Genomic DNA, 19,179 nt, shown 5'->3' with positions numbered 1-19,179 from the left:
GAATGAATGACTTATACTGTTACATTTATATTCTGTATACACAGTATATTGTGAGTGGGCCCCTACGCTCAGGTAAGTGCCAGCAGCACAGAGCTGGGAATCAGCAGAAAAGAAGATGGGGGGTTCCGGGGGCATCTTTGGGGGCACAGATCTTCCCTGCTAAAGGGCTGTGGTTTCTTGGGCACATGAGTCAAAAACATAATGTACAACATTTCTAGGCTATTTCTTTAGTTACGTTTTAGTTCTCCTTTATTTTTTTTAATTAACTATACTGATGTCCTAATAAATGCATTTGCCTTTCTTTCACTCTCTCATTCTCCTTTTAAACTAGACCTTCTAATACTATGCTTTGTTTCAAAACGGTGTTATTTTCAGTACCTACAAAGCAATGGTAAATTGCTTCAGAATATGTTGGTGTGATATCAATACAGGATGCAATGATAATAATTCACTATGCTGCTTACAGGCAGAGATGATGCCTTTGAATGACTGGAATCGACTGAGGCAGACAAGCCTTTATTTCATAATGACCGCTGCGTCATCACTCCCCAAATAACCAGTTTTCATCTTCTGGTATCTAAATTTTGCAAACTAATGATATACTCAATACCTTTAATATATATATATATATTTATACATATATATATATATATATATATATATATATATAAATATATATATATATATATATATATATATATATATATAGTTATGGAATCCCTTATCCGGAAACCCGTTATCCAGAAAGTTCTGATCCATGGAAAGGCCATCTCCCATAGACTTCATTATAAGCAAATAATTCTAATTTTTAAAAATTATTTCCTTTTTCCCTGTAATAATAAAACCTTACCTGTACTTGATCCCAACCAAGATATAATTACCCCTTATTTGGGGCAGAACAGCCCTATTGGGTTTATTATTTAATGGTTAAATGATTCCCTTTTCTCTGTAATAATAAAACAGTACCTGTACTTGATCCCAACTAAGATATAATTACCCCTTATTGGGGGCAGAACAGCCCTATTGGGTTTATTTCATGGTTAAATGATTCCCTTTTCTCTAATAATAAAACAGTACCTGTACTTGATCCCAACTAAGATATAATTACCCCTTATTGGGGGCAGAACAGTCCTATTGGGTTTATTTAATGGTTAAATGATTCCCTTTTCTCTGTAATAATAAAACAGTACCTGTACTTGATCCCAACTAAGATATAATTACCCCTTATTGGGGGCAGAACAGCCCTATTGGGTTTATTTAATGGTTAAATGATTCCCTTTTCTCTGTAATAATAAAACAGTACCTGTACTTGATCCCAACTAAGATATAATTAATCTTTATTGAAGGCAAAACAATCCTATTGGGTTTATTCAATATCTAAATGATTTATTATTCAACTTAAGTTATGGAGATCCAAATTACAGAAAGATCCTTTATCCGGAAAACCCCCGGTCCCGAGCATTCTAGATAACAGGTCCCATACCTATATATATACAGGTATATCTCGTTAGCTTCCATTTAGATTCTTTGTATTATGCCCACCCACTTCTTTTGCAACTTCTTTCTGTGTCTTTTTCTTATTTACTATTTATAAGGTCCCAATTTCCAAGAGGAAGATGATCCTACAGGTAAATAAGAAACAACAGGTAAAAGATGACAATAAAAAAGCAGAATGGAACCGTTAGACATAGTGATGGGCGAAATGTTTCGCCAGGCATGAATTCGCGACGAGTTTCCGCGTTTTGCCATTGGCGGATTGTTTCGCAAGATGGATGAAAAAATTAGCCGTGGAAAAATTCGCCGGACGTCCAAATATTGTCGCCGGCGTCAAAAAAGAATAGTCGCGGGTGTCAAAAGAATAGCCGCGGGCGAGGAAACAATAGCCGCGGGCGACGAAACAATAGCCGCGCGACAAAATAATAGCCGCAGGCAACGAAACAATAGCCGCGCGACAAAACAATAGCCGCGGCCGACAAAACAATAGCCGCGCGACAAAATAATAGCCGGGGGCGACAATTTTTTTTGTTGCACGACATTTTCGCCGTTTCGCAAATTTTTTGCCGTTTCACGGATCTTTTGAAAGATTTGCGAATTTTTCAGCGAAACGGAACAGATTCGCTCATCACTAGTTAGACATAATAATAGGGTAAAAAGAAAAAGAAAGGTTCCATACAAAAAGCAACAAATATTTAGCAGAATAAATGCTACAACATATACAGCACAGAAGTAGTGGCCAACAGACTAGTAGGAATGTAAGAAGCAGTCATTTGCATTGCAAAAGGAAAATATGTATGTAAATTAGGCTGCAAATGTTTTTATTTCTTTATATCTCCAAGTCTGGCCCATAAATGGAACTTAAAAGATCCAGTGATTGATAAGCAACATAATAAAATAATAAAAAGAAAATTTTAATTCTAGAATATCAACCAACTTAAAATACATAGTTGTAAAAAAGAAAACTGATTTGAATTTCTAACCATTCCCGTGGAATAACAAATTGTTGCCCTACTTGCATGGAATAAATCTTCCGATTTTGAATTTATTATAGCTCCAGTACAGAACAAGCTATTTATTAACAGGTTTAGGCTCACAGCCCGGATATTCAGAGAGAATATACTAAGGAAACAAAAAACACAGGAAATAACTTCCCAACAGACTTTATAAAAGTTTCTGCTATGGGAACATACTCAAAGTACAGTGTTCTGAGAGAATTTACAAAATCCCCGGCATCAAAAAATATGTATTGCAGTAAAGATACTGAATATTCCATACCCACATATAAATAGGTTCCAGTTATGAATTTCGCCCCAGAGAGAAAAACACTTGTTAAGTAAAGGATTTATAGGAGTCCCTTTGCAGGTTATTAAGTACATTTTTTAGTATGTAAAGGTTGGTATTTGATTTTATTTGAAGTCATTTCTTAAGAATTTTGCATTATTGCATTTGAGCGGCTGGTTATGATAAACAGATCATGCTGATTGGAGCAACAATCCAGGGTATTTATTCCAGGGAGATCTTTGTACAAGTCATTCTGAATTGAGAAAGCCAGTTGGATGACTGACAAAATGTCTTCAAGAATAACATAGCAAGTCCAATTGATTTAACTTATTACTACAGATATATCATGACCTGGATGAATGAGAATCTTCACAAATATATCCTCAATGAGTTTCTAAGACACCCACTTCCAGTAACATTATTTAAAATGTGGTTATTGAGTTTTATTTGCCCTCACAATACTTCTGTGCCATTATGACATTATACTTACTAATAACATGGAGATAATTAATAATAAGGACCAAGTTCAGCATTGGGTGGCAGAACACCAAGGGAGTCAGTAGTTGGAGACTATGTTAGGGCTCATTTTCATCCACAGACACGATTAGCAAAGCAACGGTTTGACCACAATCAGCATGGTTTTTTCCACAATGCATTGTTTTTTTCCCAGAATGCAAGTGCCATTATGGCCATAAGCAGATGTTGCTACTCATAAAGTTGCACTGCATCTACCACAATTACATATAATTAGGCAAAATTAATGTAACTGCACATACATTTTGTCACAAATATTTCTCATTTCCGTGGAAGTCTCTATGGTCATTTCTGGTGTTTCGTGTGAGAATCATGTATTTGCCCAATTCTTTAGGTGCAAGTGCACGGACCTTGCTGATGCAGGGTGCAAAGGGAAGGGATGAGCTACCACCTGGTCAGGAGGTGGCAGTAGCTCCAGGGCTCCCCTACATCAATTGATGCAGCATTGTCCAGTTCGAAAAGGAGGGCAGGTTGGACTGAGCGGTGCCGAGCACAACAGTACTGATGTGCACAGGGCACATTTTGATGCAAGTATCTTTAATAGCACAACTAACTGTGGGGAAAAGCACAAATTGCCCACTGCACTTGCAGACATAAATAAGCCCTTATGCATAAAACCAAGCCTTCCTGGTGGGTCTGGCATGTTCAGAAGCCAGAAATCATGTAGAGTGCCTATATGTGCCTTTGCTGGTACCTTTAAGGGTGGACGTGTCTCTTCCGGAGGAAACTGGCGATTGTTAGGCCTCACCTACACCTCCCACAGGAAAGAACAGTCGCTGAGGGTAGGAACAGGAACTGTGGAGAAGTGGCATGAGTGCCGTAAAGAATCAGACGTCAAAATGGGATCAGCAAGCGAAGGCATAGACGAAGGCGTAGGCAGCGAGAATTGGAGTAAAAAACGATGCAGAAGTCAGGCACACAAAGGTCAGGCAGAGATACAAGCTCAGAGTCGAATGCAGGCCACAAACGATCACTTCGCAAAGTGACTAAGGCCTCAGCATCCTTAACTGCGCAGTGCGCATGCGCGGTGTCACGGCGTGAGCGTGCCCGTGTGCAGCGTCCATTTGGCCGTGCGCCCGTGCACGGTGTCTAACTAGCCACACTTTGGATGTGTTCATTCGGACAGATGCGCGCAGCACGGGGTAAGCGCCCCTGACGGCTACATTCCATGAGTAGACAAGTACAGAAGAGCAAAATAATTTGCCAGGCATGGATTCGCTGTGAATTTCCACATTTCGCCACTTGTGGTAAAAAATTGTTGCACATGGAAAGAAAATGAGGCACAGAGAAATAAAAATTGCTCGGTTTTTTCCAATGCATGCATTAATTTTTTGCAAGATTCGCAAATTTGTCGTCGATTCGCTCATCACTATAGACAAGCCATAATACTGTAGCCCTTGTTTTATTTTGTTTCTCCAAGTTACACAAATCCACTGGAATGGGAAGCTTAGCGACATTAATGGTAGGAATTCGGCCCCTGTGCCTTTTTTCAGTACTAAATTATTGTTTTTTGGTTTCAGTAGCCATTGTCTCTTCTGTCGCAGAATTACTTCTCACCTTGTCCATTGTACTTTTCCCCTCAGAAATTAGATGCTGTTTTATCCCTTTTCCTGCAGGAGCTACTGTATCAGTCTGTAGTCCCTCTTCTGTTTTACAGAGTTAAATTGGAATGATTAAATTTATAGAGGATTATAGGGAGATAGAAATACCGTTTTAGGTATTTCAAAATCCTTTCTTCATCTGTAGTGAGTTTCAAAAACAAATGCACAGTATACTTGTTCTTCAAGTCGAATGCTTTTAACAAGTGAACTTGAAACTAAGAGCTGAGAATTGACGGTACGCACCTTATTTGTTATTCAGAAATGTATTATTGACCAGCAAGTTCAGTTCACTTCAGTTTATCTCTAAAAATCAATGTGTGAAAACTAAAAACATTCATCTTCCGTTTTGCTAGTGGTAATAAACAGAAACGGACAACTTCAATAATGAGCGTCAGTGTAGGATAAAACCAAAGTTGCTTCAAAACAGTTGCCAATAAGAAAGAAGCACTAAAAGCTGTTGGATGTCAATACATGCCAGGTTCTTGGGTTGGCGCTGAGTTCTTGCACATTCTACACAGAACCTAAATACATTTTTGGTACTTGAATTTAAAAAAGTCATAAATACTGAACTGGAAAACTGGCTTTTGTTTATTGCCATATTGTTGTTATAACTTTGCACTTCATATACATTAAGTAATGCCACACATATGGTTAATTTAGGGGCTCATTTAATAACCATCAATTTTTTTGTGTGTGCTGGGTTCTCTTGGATAGGGTAAAGTTTATGGACTTTCAACCCAACTTAACTATATAACTATGTAATAACAGATTTGAAAGTGGGAACTTATAGTTAATTAACAAAATACAGAGAAAAAATATCTGCCCTCTAGTGCTCTTCATACTAAAATCCCGATGCATATTTACATCTTTTTTTTTTTAATTTACTGCCAAGGTCCATGTTTTTCTAGCCTATTGTATTGTATTGACTTTTTCAAATTGTCGCTGAAACAAATGATAAAGTCGGAATTGTCGCAGCAACAATTTGAAAAAAATCTATAGGTCAGTATGGGTCTGTATGTGAGTGTATAGATAGGTCAGTGTGGGTCTGTATGTGAGTGTATAGATAGGTCAGTATGGGTCTGTATGTGAGTGGATAGGTCAGTATGGGTCTGTATGTGAGTGTATAGATAGGTCAGTGTGGGTCTGTATGTGAGTGTATAGATAGGTCAGTGTGGGTCTGTATGTGAGTGGATAGATAGGTCAGTATGGGTCTGTATGTGAGTGTATAGATAGGTCAGTGTGGGTCTGTATGTGAGTGTATAGATAGGTCAGTGTGGGTCTGTATGTGAGTGTATAGATAGGTCAGTGTGGGTCTGTATGTGAGTGGATAGATAGGTCAGTATGGGTCTGTATGTGAGTGGATAGATAGGTCAGTGTGGGTCTGTATGTGAGTGGATAGATAGGTCAGTGTGGGTCTGTATGTGAGTGGATAGATAGGTCAGTGTGGGTCTGTATGTGAGTGTATAGATAGGTCAGTGTGGGTCTGTATGTGAGTGGATAGATAGGTCAGTGTGGGTCTGTATGTGAGTGGATAGATAGGTCAGTGTGGGTCTGTATGTGAGTGTATAGATAGGTCAGTGTGGGTCTGTATGTGAGTGGATAGATAGGCCAGTATGGGTCTGTATGTGAGTGGATAGATAGGTCAGTATGGGTCTGTATGTGAGTGGATAGATAGGCCAGTATGGGTCTGTATGTGAGTGGATAGATAGGTCAGTATGAGTCTGTATGTGAGTGGATAGGTCAGTATGGGTCTGTATGTGAGTGGATAGATAGGTCAGTATGGGTCTGTATGTGAGTGGATAGATAGGTCAGTATGGGTCTGTATGCGAGTGGATAGATAGGTCAGTATGGGTCTGTATGCGAGTGGATAGATAGGTCAGTATGGGTCTGTATGTGAGTGGATAGGTAGGTCAGTATGGGTCTGTATGTGAGTGGATAGATAGGTCAGTATGGGTCTGTATGCGAGTGGATAGATAGGTCAGTATGGGTCTGTATGTGAGTGGATAGGTAGGTCAGTATGGGTCTGTATGTGAGTGGATAGATAGGTCAGTATGGGTCTGTATGTGAGTGGATAGATAGGTCAGTATGGGTCTGTATGTGAGTGGATAGATAGGTCAGTATGGGTCTGTATGCGAGTGGATAGATAGGTCAGTATGTGTCTGTATGTGAGTGGATAGGTCAGTATGGGTCTGTATGTGAGTGGATAGGTCAGTATGGGTCTGTATGTGAGTGGATAGATAGGTCAGTGTGGGTCTGTATGTGAATGGATAGATAGGTCACTATGGGTCTGTATGTGAGTGGATAGATAGGTCAGTATGGGTCTGTATATGAGTGGATAGGTCAGTATGGGTCTGTATGTGAGTGGATAGGTCAGTGTGGGTCTGTATGTGAGTGGATAGGTCAGTATGTGTCTGTATGTGAGTGGATAGGTCAGTGTGGGTCTGTATGTGAGTGGATAGGTCAGTATGGGTCTGTATGTGAGTGGATAGGTCAGTATGGGTCTGTATGTGAGTGGATAGGTCAGTATGGGTCTGTATGTGAGTGGATAGGTCAGTGTGGGTCTGTATGTGAGTGGATAGGTCAGTATGGGTCTGTATGTGAGTGGATAGGTCAGTATGGGTCTGTATGTGAGTGGATAGGTCAGTATGGGTCTGTATGTGAGTGGATAGGTCAGTATGGGTCTGTATGTGAGTGGATAGATAGGTCAGTGTGGGTCTGTATGTGAATGGATAGATAGGTCAGTATGGGTCTGTATGTGAGTGGATAGATAGGTCAGTATGGGTCTGTATGTGAGTGGATAGATAGGTCAGTATGGGTCTGTATGCGAGTGGATAGATAGGTCAGTATGGGTCTGTATGCGAGTGGATAGATAGGTCAGTATGGGTCTGTATGTGAGTGGATAGGTAGGTCAGTATGGGTCTGTATGTGAGTGGATAGATAGGTCAGTATGGGTCTGTATGCGAGTGGATAGATAGGTCAGTATGGGTCTGTATGTGAGTGGATAGGTAGGTCAGTATGGGTCTGTATGTGAGTGGATAGATAGGTCAGTATGGGTCTGTATGTGAGTGGATAGATAGGTCAGTATGGGTCTGTATGTGAGTGGATAGATAGGTCAGTATGGGTCTGTATGCGAGTGGATAGATAGGTCAGTATGTGTCTGTATGTGAGTGGATAGGTCAGTATGGGTCTGTATGTGAGTGGATAGGTCAGTATGGGTCTGTATGTGAGTGGATAGGTCAGTATGGGTCTGTATGTGAGTGGATAGGTCAGTATGGGTCTGTATGTGAGTGGATAGGTCAGTATGGGTCTGTATGTGAGTGGATAGATAGGTCAGTGTGGGTCTGTATGTGAATGGATAGATAGGTCACTATGGGTCTGTATGTGAGTGGATAGATAGGTCAGTATGGGTCTGTATATGAGTGGATAGGTCAGTATGGGTCTGTATGTGAGTGGATAGGTCAGTGTGGGTCTGTATGTGAGTGGATAGATAGGTCAGTGTGGGTCTGTATGTGAGTGGATAGATAGGTCAGTGTGGGTCTGTATGTGAGTGGATAGGTCAGTGTGGGTCTGTATGTGAGTGGATAGATAGGTCAGTGTGGGTCTGTATGTGAGTGGATAGGTCAGTATGGGTCTGTATGTGAGTGTATAGATAGGTCAGTATGGGTCTGTATGTGAATGGATAGATAGGTCAGTATGGGTCTGTATGTGAATGGATAGATAGGTCAGTATGGGTCTGTATGTGAGTGGATAGATAGGTCAGTATGGGTCTGTATGTGAGTGGATAGATAGGTCAGTGTGGGTCTGTATGTGAGTGTATAGATAGGTCAGTGTGGGTCTGTATGTGAGTGTATAGATAGGTCAGTATGGGTCTGTATGTGAATGGATAGATAGGTCAGTATGGGTCTGTATGTGAATGGATAGATAGGTCAGTATGGGTCTGTATGTGAGTGGATAGATAGGTCAGTATGGGTCTGTATGTGAGTGGATAGATAGGTCAGTGTGGGTCTGTATGTGAGTGGATAGATAGGTCAGTATGGGTCTGTATGTGAGTGTATAGATAGTGTCCAAATTCAACCTTAACCCGCACACCCTTAGCTCTCCAAAGTAATTACCGCTCGGTGCACAATGCCTAGGGGGATCGGCACCCCCTCCACAGATTCCAAGCAAACAAATAGCAGTGGCACTCAAGAGCTTCAAATGGGACTAGCCCTTAAAATGTATTTATTGCGGAAAAAACATGCAACGTTTCGAGGCAGAATTGCCCCTTTGTCAAGTGTATAGATAGGTCAGTGTGGGTCTGTATGTGAGTGGATAGATAGGTCAGTATGGGTCTGTATGTGAGTGGATAGATAGGTCAGTATGGGTCTGTATGTGAGTGGATAGATAGGTCAGTATGGGTCTGTATGTGAGTGGATAGATAGGTCAGTGTGGGTCTGTATGTGAGTGGATAGATAGGTCAGTATGGGTCTGTATGTGAGTGGATAGATAGGTCAGTATGGGTCTGTATGTGAGTGGATAGATAGGTCAGTATGGGTCTGTATGTGAGTGGATAGGTCAGTATGGGTCTGTATGTGAGTGTATAGATAGGTCAGTGTGGGTCTGTATGTGAGTGGATAGATAGGTCAGTATGGGTCTGTATGTGAGTGGATAGATAGGTCAGTATGGGTCTGTATGTGAGTGTATAGATAGGTCAGTGTGGGTCTGTATGTGAGTGTATAGATAGGTCAGTATGGGTCTGTATGTGAGTGTATTGATAGGTCAGTGTGGGTCTGTATGTGAGTGTATAGATAGGTCAGTATGGGTCTGTATGTAAGTGGATAGATAGGTCAGTGTGGGTCTGTATGTGAGTGGATAGATAGGTCAGTATGGGTCTGTATGTGAGTGGATAGATAGGTCAGTGTGGGTCTGTATGTGAGTGGATAGATAGGTCAGTGTGGGTCTGTATGTGAGTGGATAGATAGGTCAGTGTGGGTCTGTATGTGAGTGGATAGATAGGTCAGTATGGGTCTGTATGTGAGTGGATAGGTCAGTATGGGTCTGTATGTGAGTGGATAGATAGGTCAGTATGGGTCTGTATGTGAGTGGATAGATAGGTCAGTATGGGTCTGTATGTGAGTGGATAGATAGGTCAGTATGGGTCTGTATGTGAGTGGATAGATAGGTCAGTATGGGTCTGTATGTGAGTGGATAGATAGGTCAGTATGGGTCTGTATGTGAGTGGATAGGTCAGTATGGGTCTGTATGTGAGTGGATAGATAGGTCAGTATGGGTCTGTATGTGAGTGGATAGGTCAGTGTGGGTCTGTATGTGAGTGGATAGGTCAGTGTGGGTCTGTATGTGAGTGTATAGATAGGTCAGTGTTGGTCTGTATGTGAGTGGATAGATAGGTCAGTGTGGGTCTGTATGTGAGGGGATAGATAGGTCAGTATGGGTCTGTATGTGAGTGGATAGATAGGTCAGTATGGGTCTGTATGTGAGTGGATAGATAGGTCAGTATGGGTCTGTATGTGAGTGGATAGATAGGTCAGTGTGGGTCTGTATGTGAGTGGATAGATAGGTCAGTGTGGGTCTGTATGTGAGTGGATAGATAGGTCAGTATGGGTCTGTATGTGAGTGGATAGATAGGTCAGTATGGGTTTGTGTGTGCTGGGTTCTCTTGGATAGGGTAAAGTTTATGGACTTTCAACCCCACTTAACTATATAACTATGTAATAACAGATTTGAAAGTGGGAACTTACAGTTAATTAACTTACAGTTGATTAAATTAATTTGCCCCCTAGTGCTCTTCATACTAAAAACCTGATGCATATTTACATCTTTTTTTTTAATTTACTGCCAAGGTTCATGTTTTTCTAGCCTATTGTTTATGCATAACAGTATAGTGTGTTGCCAAAGTAATAAAGGATACAATGCAACGCAAATGTCACTAATGTAATGATACAAAAAAAAACCCCAATGGGATTGAAGGTTTGCATGTGTTATTCAGTAGTTTGTTGTTATGTTGTTTATTATTTTCTGTATAATGGTACAAAAGTCTTCATTTGAATATGGGATTTTTCGTTTTCTTTTTCTTTAATTTAAAATAATAATATCAATTTACAAAATATGAGGCTTTTCATGAAATTCAAATGATTCACCCATTTTATTTATAATTACTAATAAAAATAAATAAATATATATAAAATGAATCAAACTGGAGTGAATGGCACATTAACAATGCCTATGTTTTATATTTTTAGCCTAATGTAGAATATGTAGTGATGAATGAATCTGTCTGCGAAACGGCGAAAAATCAGCGAAACGCATTTGTCGAGTGACTATTTTGGCAGCCGCGTCTTTTTTATGTCGCTCACATCTTCCTTTTACCCAAGCGCGCCTATTTGGATGCAACCTATTTGGACTTGACCACACTCAGTTTGACGCAACTTTTTTGTCACGTGACAAATTTTTCCACAGCAAATTTTTGCTGAAGTTTTGCAATTAGCCAATGGCGATATGCGTAAATATGCTGCGAATCCATGCCTGGCAAAAAAATTCGCTCATTACTAATTATATGTACAGTAAATGGTTATGAGCATGGATTTGCAGCAAAATTGTTTTGCAAAACTTCAGCAAAATTTTACTGCGAAAAAGTGTCAGTCACAGAAAAAAAAAGCTGTGGTCGCATCAACAAAAGGAAAAGGCGTGGTCAAGTCAAACAAGGGTGTGGTCGCGTAAAAAAAATCTAACTTTGGAAAAAGTAGCGTGGTACCTGCGATTTGCAATTTTTTTTTTACTGTTTCCTCAATTTTTTTGCAGTTCTTCTAAATTTTCACCAAAGCAAAATGGGACAGATTCACTCATCACTATATATATATATATATATATATATATATATATATATATAGATCCAGTATCCAGTAACTTATATTATTTAATTACATTTAATTACAAATACATATCATTAGCGATGAGTGAATTTTTTTCGGCAGGTATGGATTCGCAGAGAATTTCCACATTTCATCATTGGCGAACTGTTTCACGAAACATCCGCAAAAATTTGTCACAGGTCAAAAAAAAAATCTAAATTGGCGCGGATGCGGCAAAATAGGCACAGTTGCATCAAAATGTTGTGGCAAAAATTTGACGTGGCCAACAAAAAAAGACGTGCACAACATATAAGTCGCTCATCAGATGTGTTTCGCTGACAATTCGCTCATCACTACATATCACGATTAGGAAAGAGGTGTTAAAAATGTAAAGTTCTATTTTAATTGCCAAGTTCAATTAGAAAATTTGCGAGAAAAGTTTTGTTTTCTGATATTTCAAGTCTGAATTAAAAATTTGGTAGAGCATGACAAAAATAATCATGTCAGAGAACAGAAAGATTGTATGTATGAACTGTTTCATGCATAGTGATGGAGAAATTTGTGTCTAGGTTCATATGATTTAAGATTCGCCCCCTTTATTTTTGAACTGCAATCATAGCATTTAAGATACAAGAATACACTTTACCTTTTTAAAAAAAAATCTAATAAAACTTTGAAAAAGAGGAAAATAATATAACAAAGGAGCAATTCATTTCTAACACAAAGGTTGTCTGGTTTACCCCATAATTGTTCGTGAGTGGGACTATTGAAGCAGGTGAATATTTCTACTTTTTAGAAATTCTACTTAGCACGCTTCATTGACTCATATTCATAACAACAAACGCAGTCCCTTAAATACGACCACTTCCATTTTCATCGTTTTATCTGCTCCTCTTTAAAAAGCCAGAAAATATGATATTGTTGTATTGTATTGTATTATATTTGCTGTTCGATGATAACAGCACTTTTCAACTTAATATATTTGTTTATATAGCATAACACATGTTTGAGGCATGTTCAAAGATATGCCTTATATACAAGTTATTTCTATTTTATTTCTTTTTTTTATAATTCAAAAATAGCTTAATGCATATGAACTTAGCACATGATTTTTTTCTCTTTTCTCTCCCCTTTCTTTCTCTGCTACTGGTTATTGCTCTATAGTGGTTTTTGGCCAGTTTGTGTTTTTCCAGACAACTCTACATGACGTAGTTGAGGTATATGATGGATCAACTCAGCAGTCTTCACTCTTGTCATCTCTCTCAGGATCCCATTCAGGTACCTTCAGAGATGTCAGATTGCCAAGGCATATTTATTAAATGTAACTCTTTGGGGAATTTTTAGCATCACTTGAACTAAAACACATGCCTTTGGTGAACCCCAACCAGTGGCTCAGGGGCAATATTTCCAAGCCCTTGGGTGTTGCTCACAGTGTCCTCAAACCATGTAGTTATTTTTGAATTCCTGACTTGTGGGCAAGATTTGGTTGAATAAAAACAAGATTTCCTACCAAATAAACCCCCTGTAAGCTGATAGGGTGCATAGAGGCCTCTAATAGCCAATCTTAGCCCTTATTTGGCACCTCCATGAACTTTTATGGTGCTTGTTTTAGTCCCCAAGTCTATTAACATTTGACTGTGGCTCACAAGTAAGAAAGGTTGGGGACCCCTGTCCTACAGTGAAGCACAACCAATGTTTTATATAAAAATATAGATAGACTCAATATTTTGTACAGCCAAAAAGGATACAGTTTTTAATTAAAGATTGTACAGACATTGTATAGACTTTTAGAAACACATGTTCTACAAACTTGAAATTTTGTACTTATTCTCCCTTACCATGAGGTTGAATTACTTTAATTGACTGATTCATAAGAATAGCAACCCTGTGTCCATTGTTATAGGAACCATTTCATCAGCATATCATTGACAATAAGGGGCACATTTACTAAGCAATTTAAGATAAAGTGAGATTTTTTTTCTTACTTCTAGATAATTTCAAGATTTATGAATGGGATTTTGCCAGAACTCGCTTTTTCATTATTGTTCCTGGAAACATTCAAGTTTTTCAAAAATAAGTTCCATAATTTGTGATTTATTAATGTTTAGTTAACTTTTTTTGTAAAAAAAAACGACAGGTTTGATCTGCCGAGTACCATTGAGTCCTATGGAGGCTTAGAATAGTAGAGGAATAGAATAGTCAGTGACAGCCTGTCCTTGACACATTTTCAAGGACAAGTTAATCCCCTCATTGTTTTCAGTTTCACCCAGTTTCAAGTGAAATTTAATCCCCTCATTGTTTTCAGTTTCACCCAGTTTCAAGTGAAATTTAATTCCCTCATTGTTTTCAGTTTTACTCAGTTTCAAGTAAAACTTAAACACATTATTGTTTTCCAAGAGTGCCAATGCTTCTAAAATGGCTGCTGGAGGAATTTGTGTTTGGGGAAAAATAAAGAGGATTTATGGAAATGAACATCCATTTAAACTCAAATTTTGCGAGTTTTAACAATACTTAACTTCAACTCGAAAAATTGGGGATTTTACAATGTAAACTCGAAATTTTTGTACAAACACTTCAGGCATTATTGTGACATTTTATAAATACAGCAATGATCAGGTTTAATTCAAATTTATACCACTGTAAATTTTTACGCGTGCATACGCCAGAAAAAAAAAATGAATTTTAGTAAATGTGCCCCTGAATGTATGCTTGTACTCTTTGACCCAACTCAATTTTTGAAACATTAAGTTTTATAAATTTACTCCTAATTTTCTGCCCATATTACAATTTGAATAATAGTTATTTTTTTCTAAATTTCCTAGAGTGATGACTTGTTAATAAATTGTTTTATTTATTTTGTTGAGTAGGGGAATCGCTTCCACTCAGTTCTGGTAACCAGATTATAATTAAATTTACTTCTATTGGACCTATGACATCGAAAGGATTTCACTTTGTCTATCAAGGTAAATGCACATATATAGTTTGAGAGATGCAAAGATTTAAAAACAAAAAAACTTTTATATTTTATCAATTTTTATACATATGTATAAAGAAGGTAAATGCTTAAGAGGAACCTGTTTATAAGGCATCATAATACATTCTACAAACACACATAAAAGTAATTACATTAGAGTTAAAATCTAAGATATTTCATGAAATGCCTCCTATTTTAATTAAGACAAAAACATACTGTTATAAAAGCCATATTGAATGTATGTTTGGGAATGAAAGTTGACAATAACATAATTTGCAGTGCCCTTTTGTTTCTACTGCTATTTTCAGTTCTAATACGTGTATTATGTATTCAAGGCAAGATTCATTATTTTAATTATACCAACACTAAGGGATTATATTTTTCATAATTTAAAAAAATGCATACATTATTCTATTTCATTTTGTAAGGTTATGAATGTGTAGAATTCTCTTACTGAAATACAGTAGCAATATCTGCTCTAATAAATTACTTTTCATGCAGTATTTAAACAAATGTAGGATTGATTCAGTTAAGAAAAGCAAAATTGAAAAAAAAAATTAAAAATCTATAATTCACTAAAAGCGCATTTAGAATGCTTATAGTTTTCTTTGCCAAACTGGAAAAAATAAAGCATACTTGTATATGTAAATTATGAAAATCCCACCCTAGAACCACCTAGAACACTATATTTATTCTGCAGAAAGCATTACCATACCTGAGTAAAGAGCCCTAGAAGCTTTCTCTGTTTGTTTAAGATAGTAGCTGCCATTTTAGCTTGGTCTTCATAGCTTCCTGCTTGCAGTTTAGCCATTATAGCTCAGATTACACATTCCTAAGGGTGGGGGGAGTGAGTTTTATGAATTCTTATGGGAGCGGGGAGCAGGAGAGAGGAGAGAGCTGTGCAGACTCTGGCCCTGGGAATGAAGGATTTTTCTGAAAAAGGTAGTCAGATACCGAAGAACATGTTTACAAAAAAGGAGACAAGAAATTCTGTGTTTCTTTTGAGGACTCAGTGCAGCGTTTCTGTGAGTGCTTATGGCTGTATTTACATAGAACTTTCTGATAAAGCATACTTAGTTTTTACCTTTCCTTTAAGCTTAGAATGTGTTGGAAAACAATGTACCAACAACTGCCTGGAAGAGTTTTCTATAGCTGGAGCTATCTGGGCAAGAACCAGGGGGGACTCCCACTAATCTAGAAATCCACTTTTGGTTGTTGGTCATTGATGAGCTCTGGAGATTGGCAAAAAAAAGCAATAATAAAAAATTCCCAACTAGATTTATATTACTTGACTTTGGTTCAGTTTTGGGGGTTCATATGCACCCTGCTCTATAGAAAGTTATTGTATTTCATGTATTGTTTATATTAGACTTCCTGTTCTGTCTGACCAACTGTAAAGCTTCAGTTTATTCGTTACTCATATGTGTTGCTTATTTTCAGTCTAGAACTTTTACTACTCGTCTCCCATCCTGACTAGTGATGAACAAAAATGTTGCCCGTCAAAAAAAATGACCAATAACTATTAAAATAATGACGTTTTGGTTGTGTGGCCATTTTTTTTACGGAAAAATTTTGATGCCCATTTTTGTAAAAAATCTGCCAATGGCAAAAAGCAGAAATTCGCTGCAAAACCATGCCTGGTGAAAAATTATGCCCATTACTAATCCTGACTGGTAATTAAGCCCTAGCAACCAGATAGCAGTTTAAATTCAAAACCTGAAACTTCAGTATTAAAAAATAGTTTTATGGCTATGTACCCATTAGGAAGTGTGCTTCTTGTGAGCTGTATGGATTTCACCAACTTTTTAAAAATATGATATACAGAATGCATGATGAACAGTAGGTATTGCTTTGTTTAATAAAATATATATAGTTGCTTTTTAGATAAGGGTTCTGTATACCGTAACCTTTTTTTTATGCAAAATGCATTTAAATCAATTGGTATTTTTACATGGCGTTTTTTTCCTGTTGTGTTTTTACAAGAAGATAAAGGTTCTTGACAACTTTGCCTCGGTTTCATAAACAAAATTTGCTTTTGCTGAAATGCCATTTACTGCATGGTGCAAAATGCCCAATGTGCACCTTACTCCCTTATATTTTCACCCACTGCTTACACATGTAAGTCTTTGTTCCTCCAGAATTAGGTGCAAAGATTTGCATCTGACAGGAAACTACACTCATGTGGGCACCATTCGCACCCATGTTAGGGGGTGGTACGTGGGAAAGTTTGTTTATTAGCACAACATCAATTAGGTAGGAATTAGGTAGAAGGTGGAAGTAGCACCAATAATGCAGTGGGAGCCCTTTACTTACCAACTGGGTGTTAAGTACATAGCTCCCTTGTGCAGAAGACTCTACTTAAGGACTTGGTATGGGCTCTATGTGAATTTAATGCTAACCTGCACAATTTAGCACCAGTGAGCTTGCAATTCACTTATACTTAATAAACTATCTATACTTAATAAACTATCATTTTTCTCCTCATGCAATTCAGGTAACCATCGTGGGGCGATATATTTTTACTATGCCATGGTTTATGTCCATAAATACCGATATATTCATAAGTATGTATTTTCTAAATCACAGATAAGCAACCTGTAAAACATTGGCCTTTGCAAGCTAACCTTTAAACATCTAGGTTAGCAATATTGTCCATCTTTCTTTTAGGATAATCTGAAAACATGACCTTCCTAAATACATTTTTTACTGGTTTTGTAAAATCTGAACGTTCTGTACATTTTATTAATTAAATTGATTCTATTATGAGAATATCCATCCTATGATATGATGAGTAACATTTTAGTATTGCCAGATATTTAACATTATGTTAAAAATGGTTATATTACAGCTGTTCCAAGAACAAGTGCGACGCAATGTAGTTCAGTGCCAGAACCAAGGTTTGGAAAAAGGATTGGAAACGAGTTTGCTCTTGGTTCTGTGGTGCTGTTTGAATGCAACCCTGGGTATATTCTACGTGGGTCAATAGCTATTCGATGTGATGCCGTGCCCAATGCCTTAGCTCAGTGGAATGATTCCCTACCAACATGCATAGGTAAGTGATGTACAGGTACCTACTCAAGCCATTTGTTTTTAAAGGATTCTGTCAGGTTTATATAATGCCCAGAGGAAAATATATCTAAAAGTAAACAAGTGAGAGAGCAAACGTGTCAAGAACAAATGGGAAGTTTGATATATGATATATTTTAGAGGGATTAGGATAGAGCAAGCACAAATATAAATTGAGTGAATGGGTTATTTTCATAAGAAACATACACACAGGTTTCCTATTATTGAGCACAAAGTGTATACTGGCATGGGTGGACTGCACTTTTTCTGGCATGGTTCACTTATCACACCAATTCCACTGCCTAATGTACAGTAATTATATTTGGGGTTTGAACCAACCTATTGACAAGCAGATTATAATGCCATTATAGGACAGACCCACATTTGTTTTATTTTCAAATCAAAAGGCTACTCCTACAGTAACTCCAGCAGAGGTGAAGACTATGGGGCACATTTACTAACCCACGAACGGGCCAAATGCGTCCGATTGCGTTTTTTTCGTAATGATCGGTATTTTGCGATTTTTTCTGAAAAAATGTTGCGACTTTTTCGTTACTAATACGATTTGTGTGAAAAAACGTGAGTTTTTCGTAGCCATTCCGAAAGTTGCGCAAAATCTGGCGATTTTTCGTAGTGTTAAAACTTGCGCAAAAAGTTGCGCTTTTTTCGTAGCGTTAAAACTTGTGCGAAACGTCGCACCTTTTAAGTTTTAACGCTACAAAAAAAGGCGTCAACTTTTCACGCAAGTTTTAACGCTACGAAAAAATCAGCAGATTTTGCGCAACTTTCGGAATGGCTACGAAAAACTCGCGTTTTTTCGCACAAATCGTATTGGTAACGAAAAAGTCGTAAAGACGCCGAAAAAATCGCAAAAAATACGAAAAAGTCGCAAAATGTTCATTTTCAAATCGGAATTTTTCCAATTCGGTTCAGATTTGTGTCTTAGTAAATGTGCCCCTAAGTATGTGCAACACACTTGGTGTAAAGCAAACTTCCTATACATTGGTCCGAAGTATAAATATCTGTAATTTATAGAGAGCTAAAGGGCCCCCTATTTTTCCATAAAGAACTCTTACTTCCACACAACTTAATCTGATATCTGGTATTTATTTTCTTAAATCTTTCTGCCTGTATATAAAAGAGCAGATAGTCCTCTTATTTTATATCAGTAAAGATTGCAGCAGTTCTTATAAGCCAAAATAACCATAAATTACAGTATGTGACTATTGAGTTATTGTTCCAAAATGTCTTAATGATTGATACATGTTTTATTGCTAGCGTTCCTTTGTTGTTGTTTCTCCTCCTTTTTTCTTTTTTTATGCTAATGTACTTCAATGACAGGGCCTATATTATTGTAAAAATACATTTCCCTTTAGAA

The 19,179-nt window shown here is 37.8% G+C and overlaps 1 protein-coding gene across 1 annotated transcript in view; it reads left to right on the top strand.

Moving 5' to 3' along the window:
* csmd3 (CUB and Sushi multiple domains 3) overlaps positions 1-19,179 on the top strand; it is a 657,789-nt gene that overhangs the window by 474,271 nt on the left and 164,339 nt on the right. The window contains exons 33-35 of the mRNA XM_018094906.2: positions 12,926-13,039; positions 14,629-14,724; positions 17,584-17,787. Coding sequence (XP_017950395.2) covers positions 12,926-13,039; positions 14,629-14,724; positions 17,584-17,787 — 414 coding nt within the window. The remainder of the gene's footprint in view (positions 1-12,925; positions 13,040-14,628; positions 14,725-17,583; positions 17,788-19,179) is intronic.

This window comes from Xenopus tropicalis, chromosome 6 (assembly GCF_000004195.4).
Source record: "Xenopus tropicalis strain Nigerian chromosome 6, UCB_Xtro_10.0, whole genome shotgun sequence".
Taxonomy (NCBI): Eukaryota; Metazoa; Chordata; class Amphibia; order Anura; family Pipidae; genus Xenopus; species Xenopus tropicalis.
Note: the sequence above shows the minus strand (reverse complement) of the source record. Positions and strands in the feature narration are given on the sequence as shown.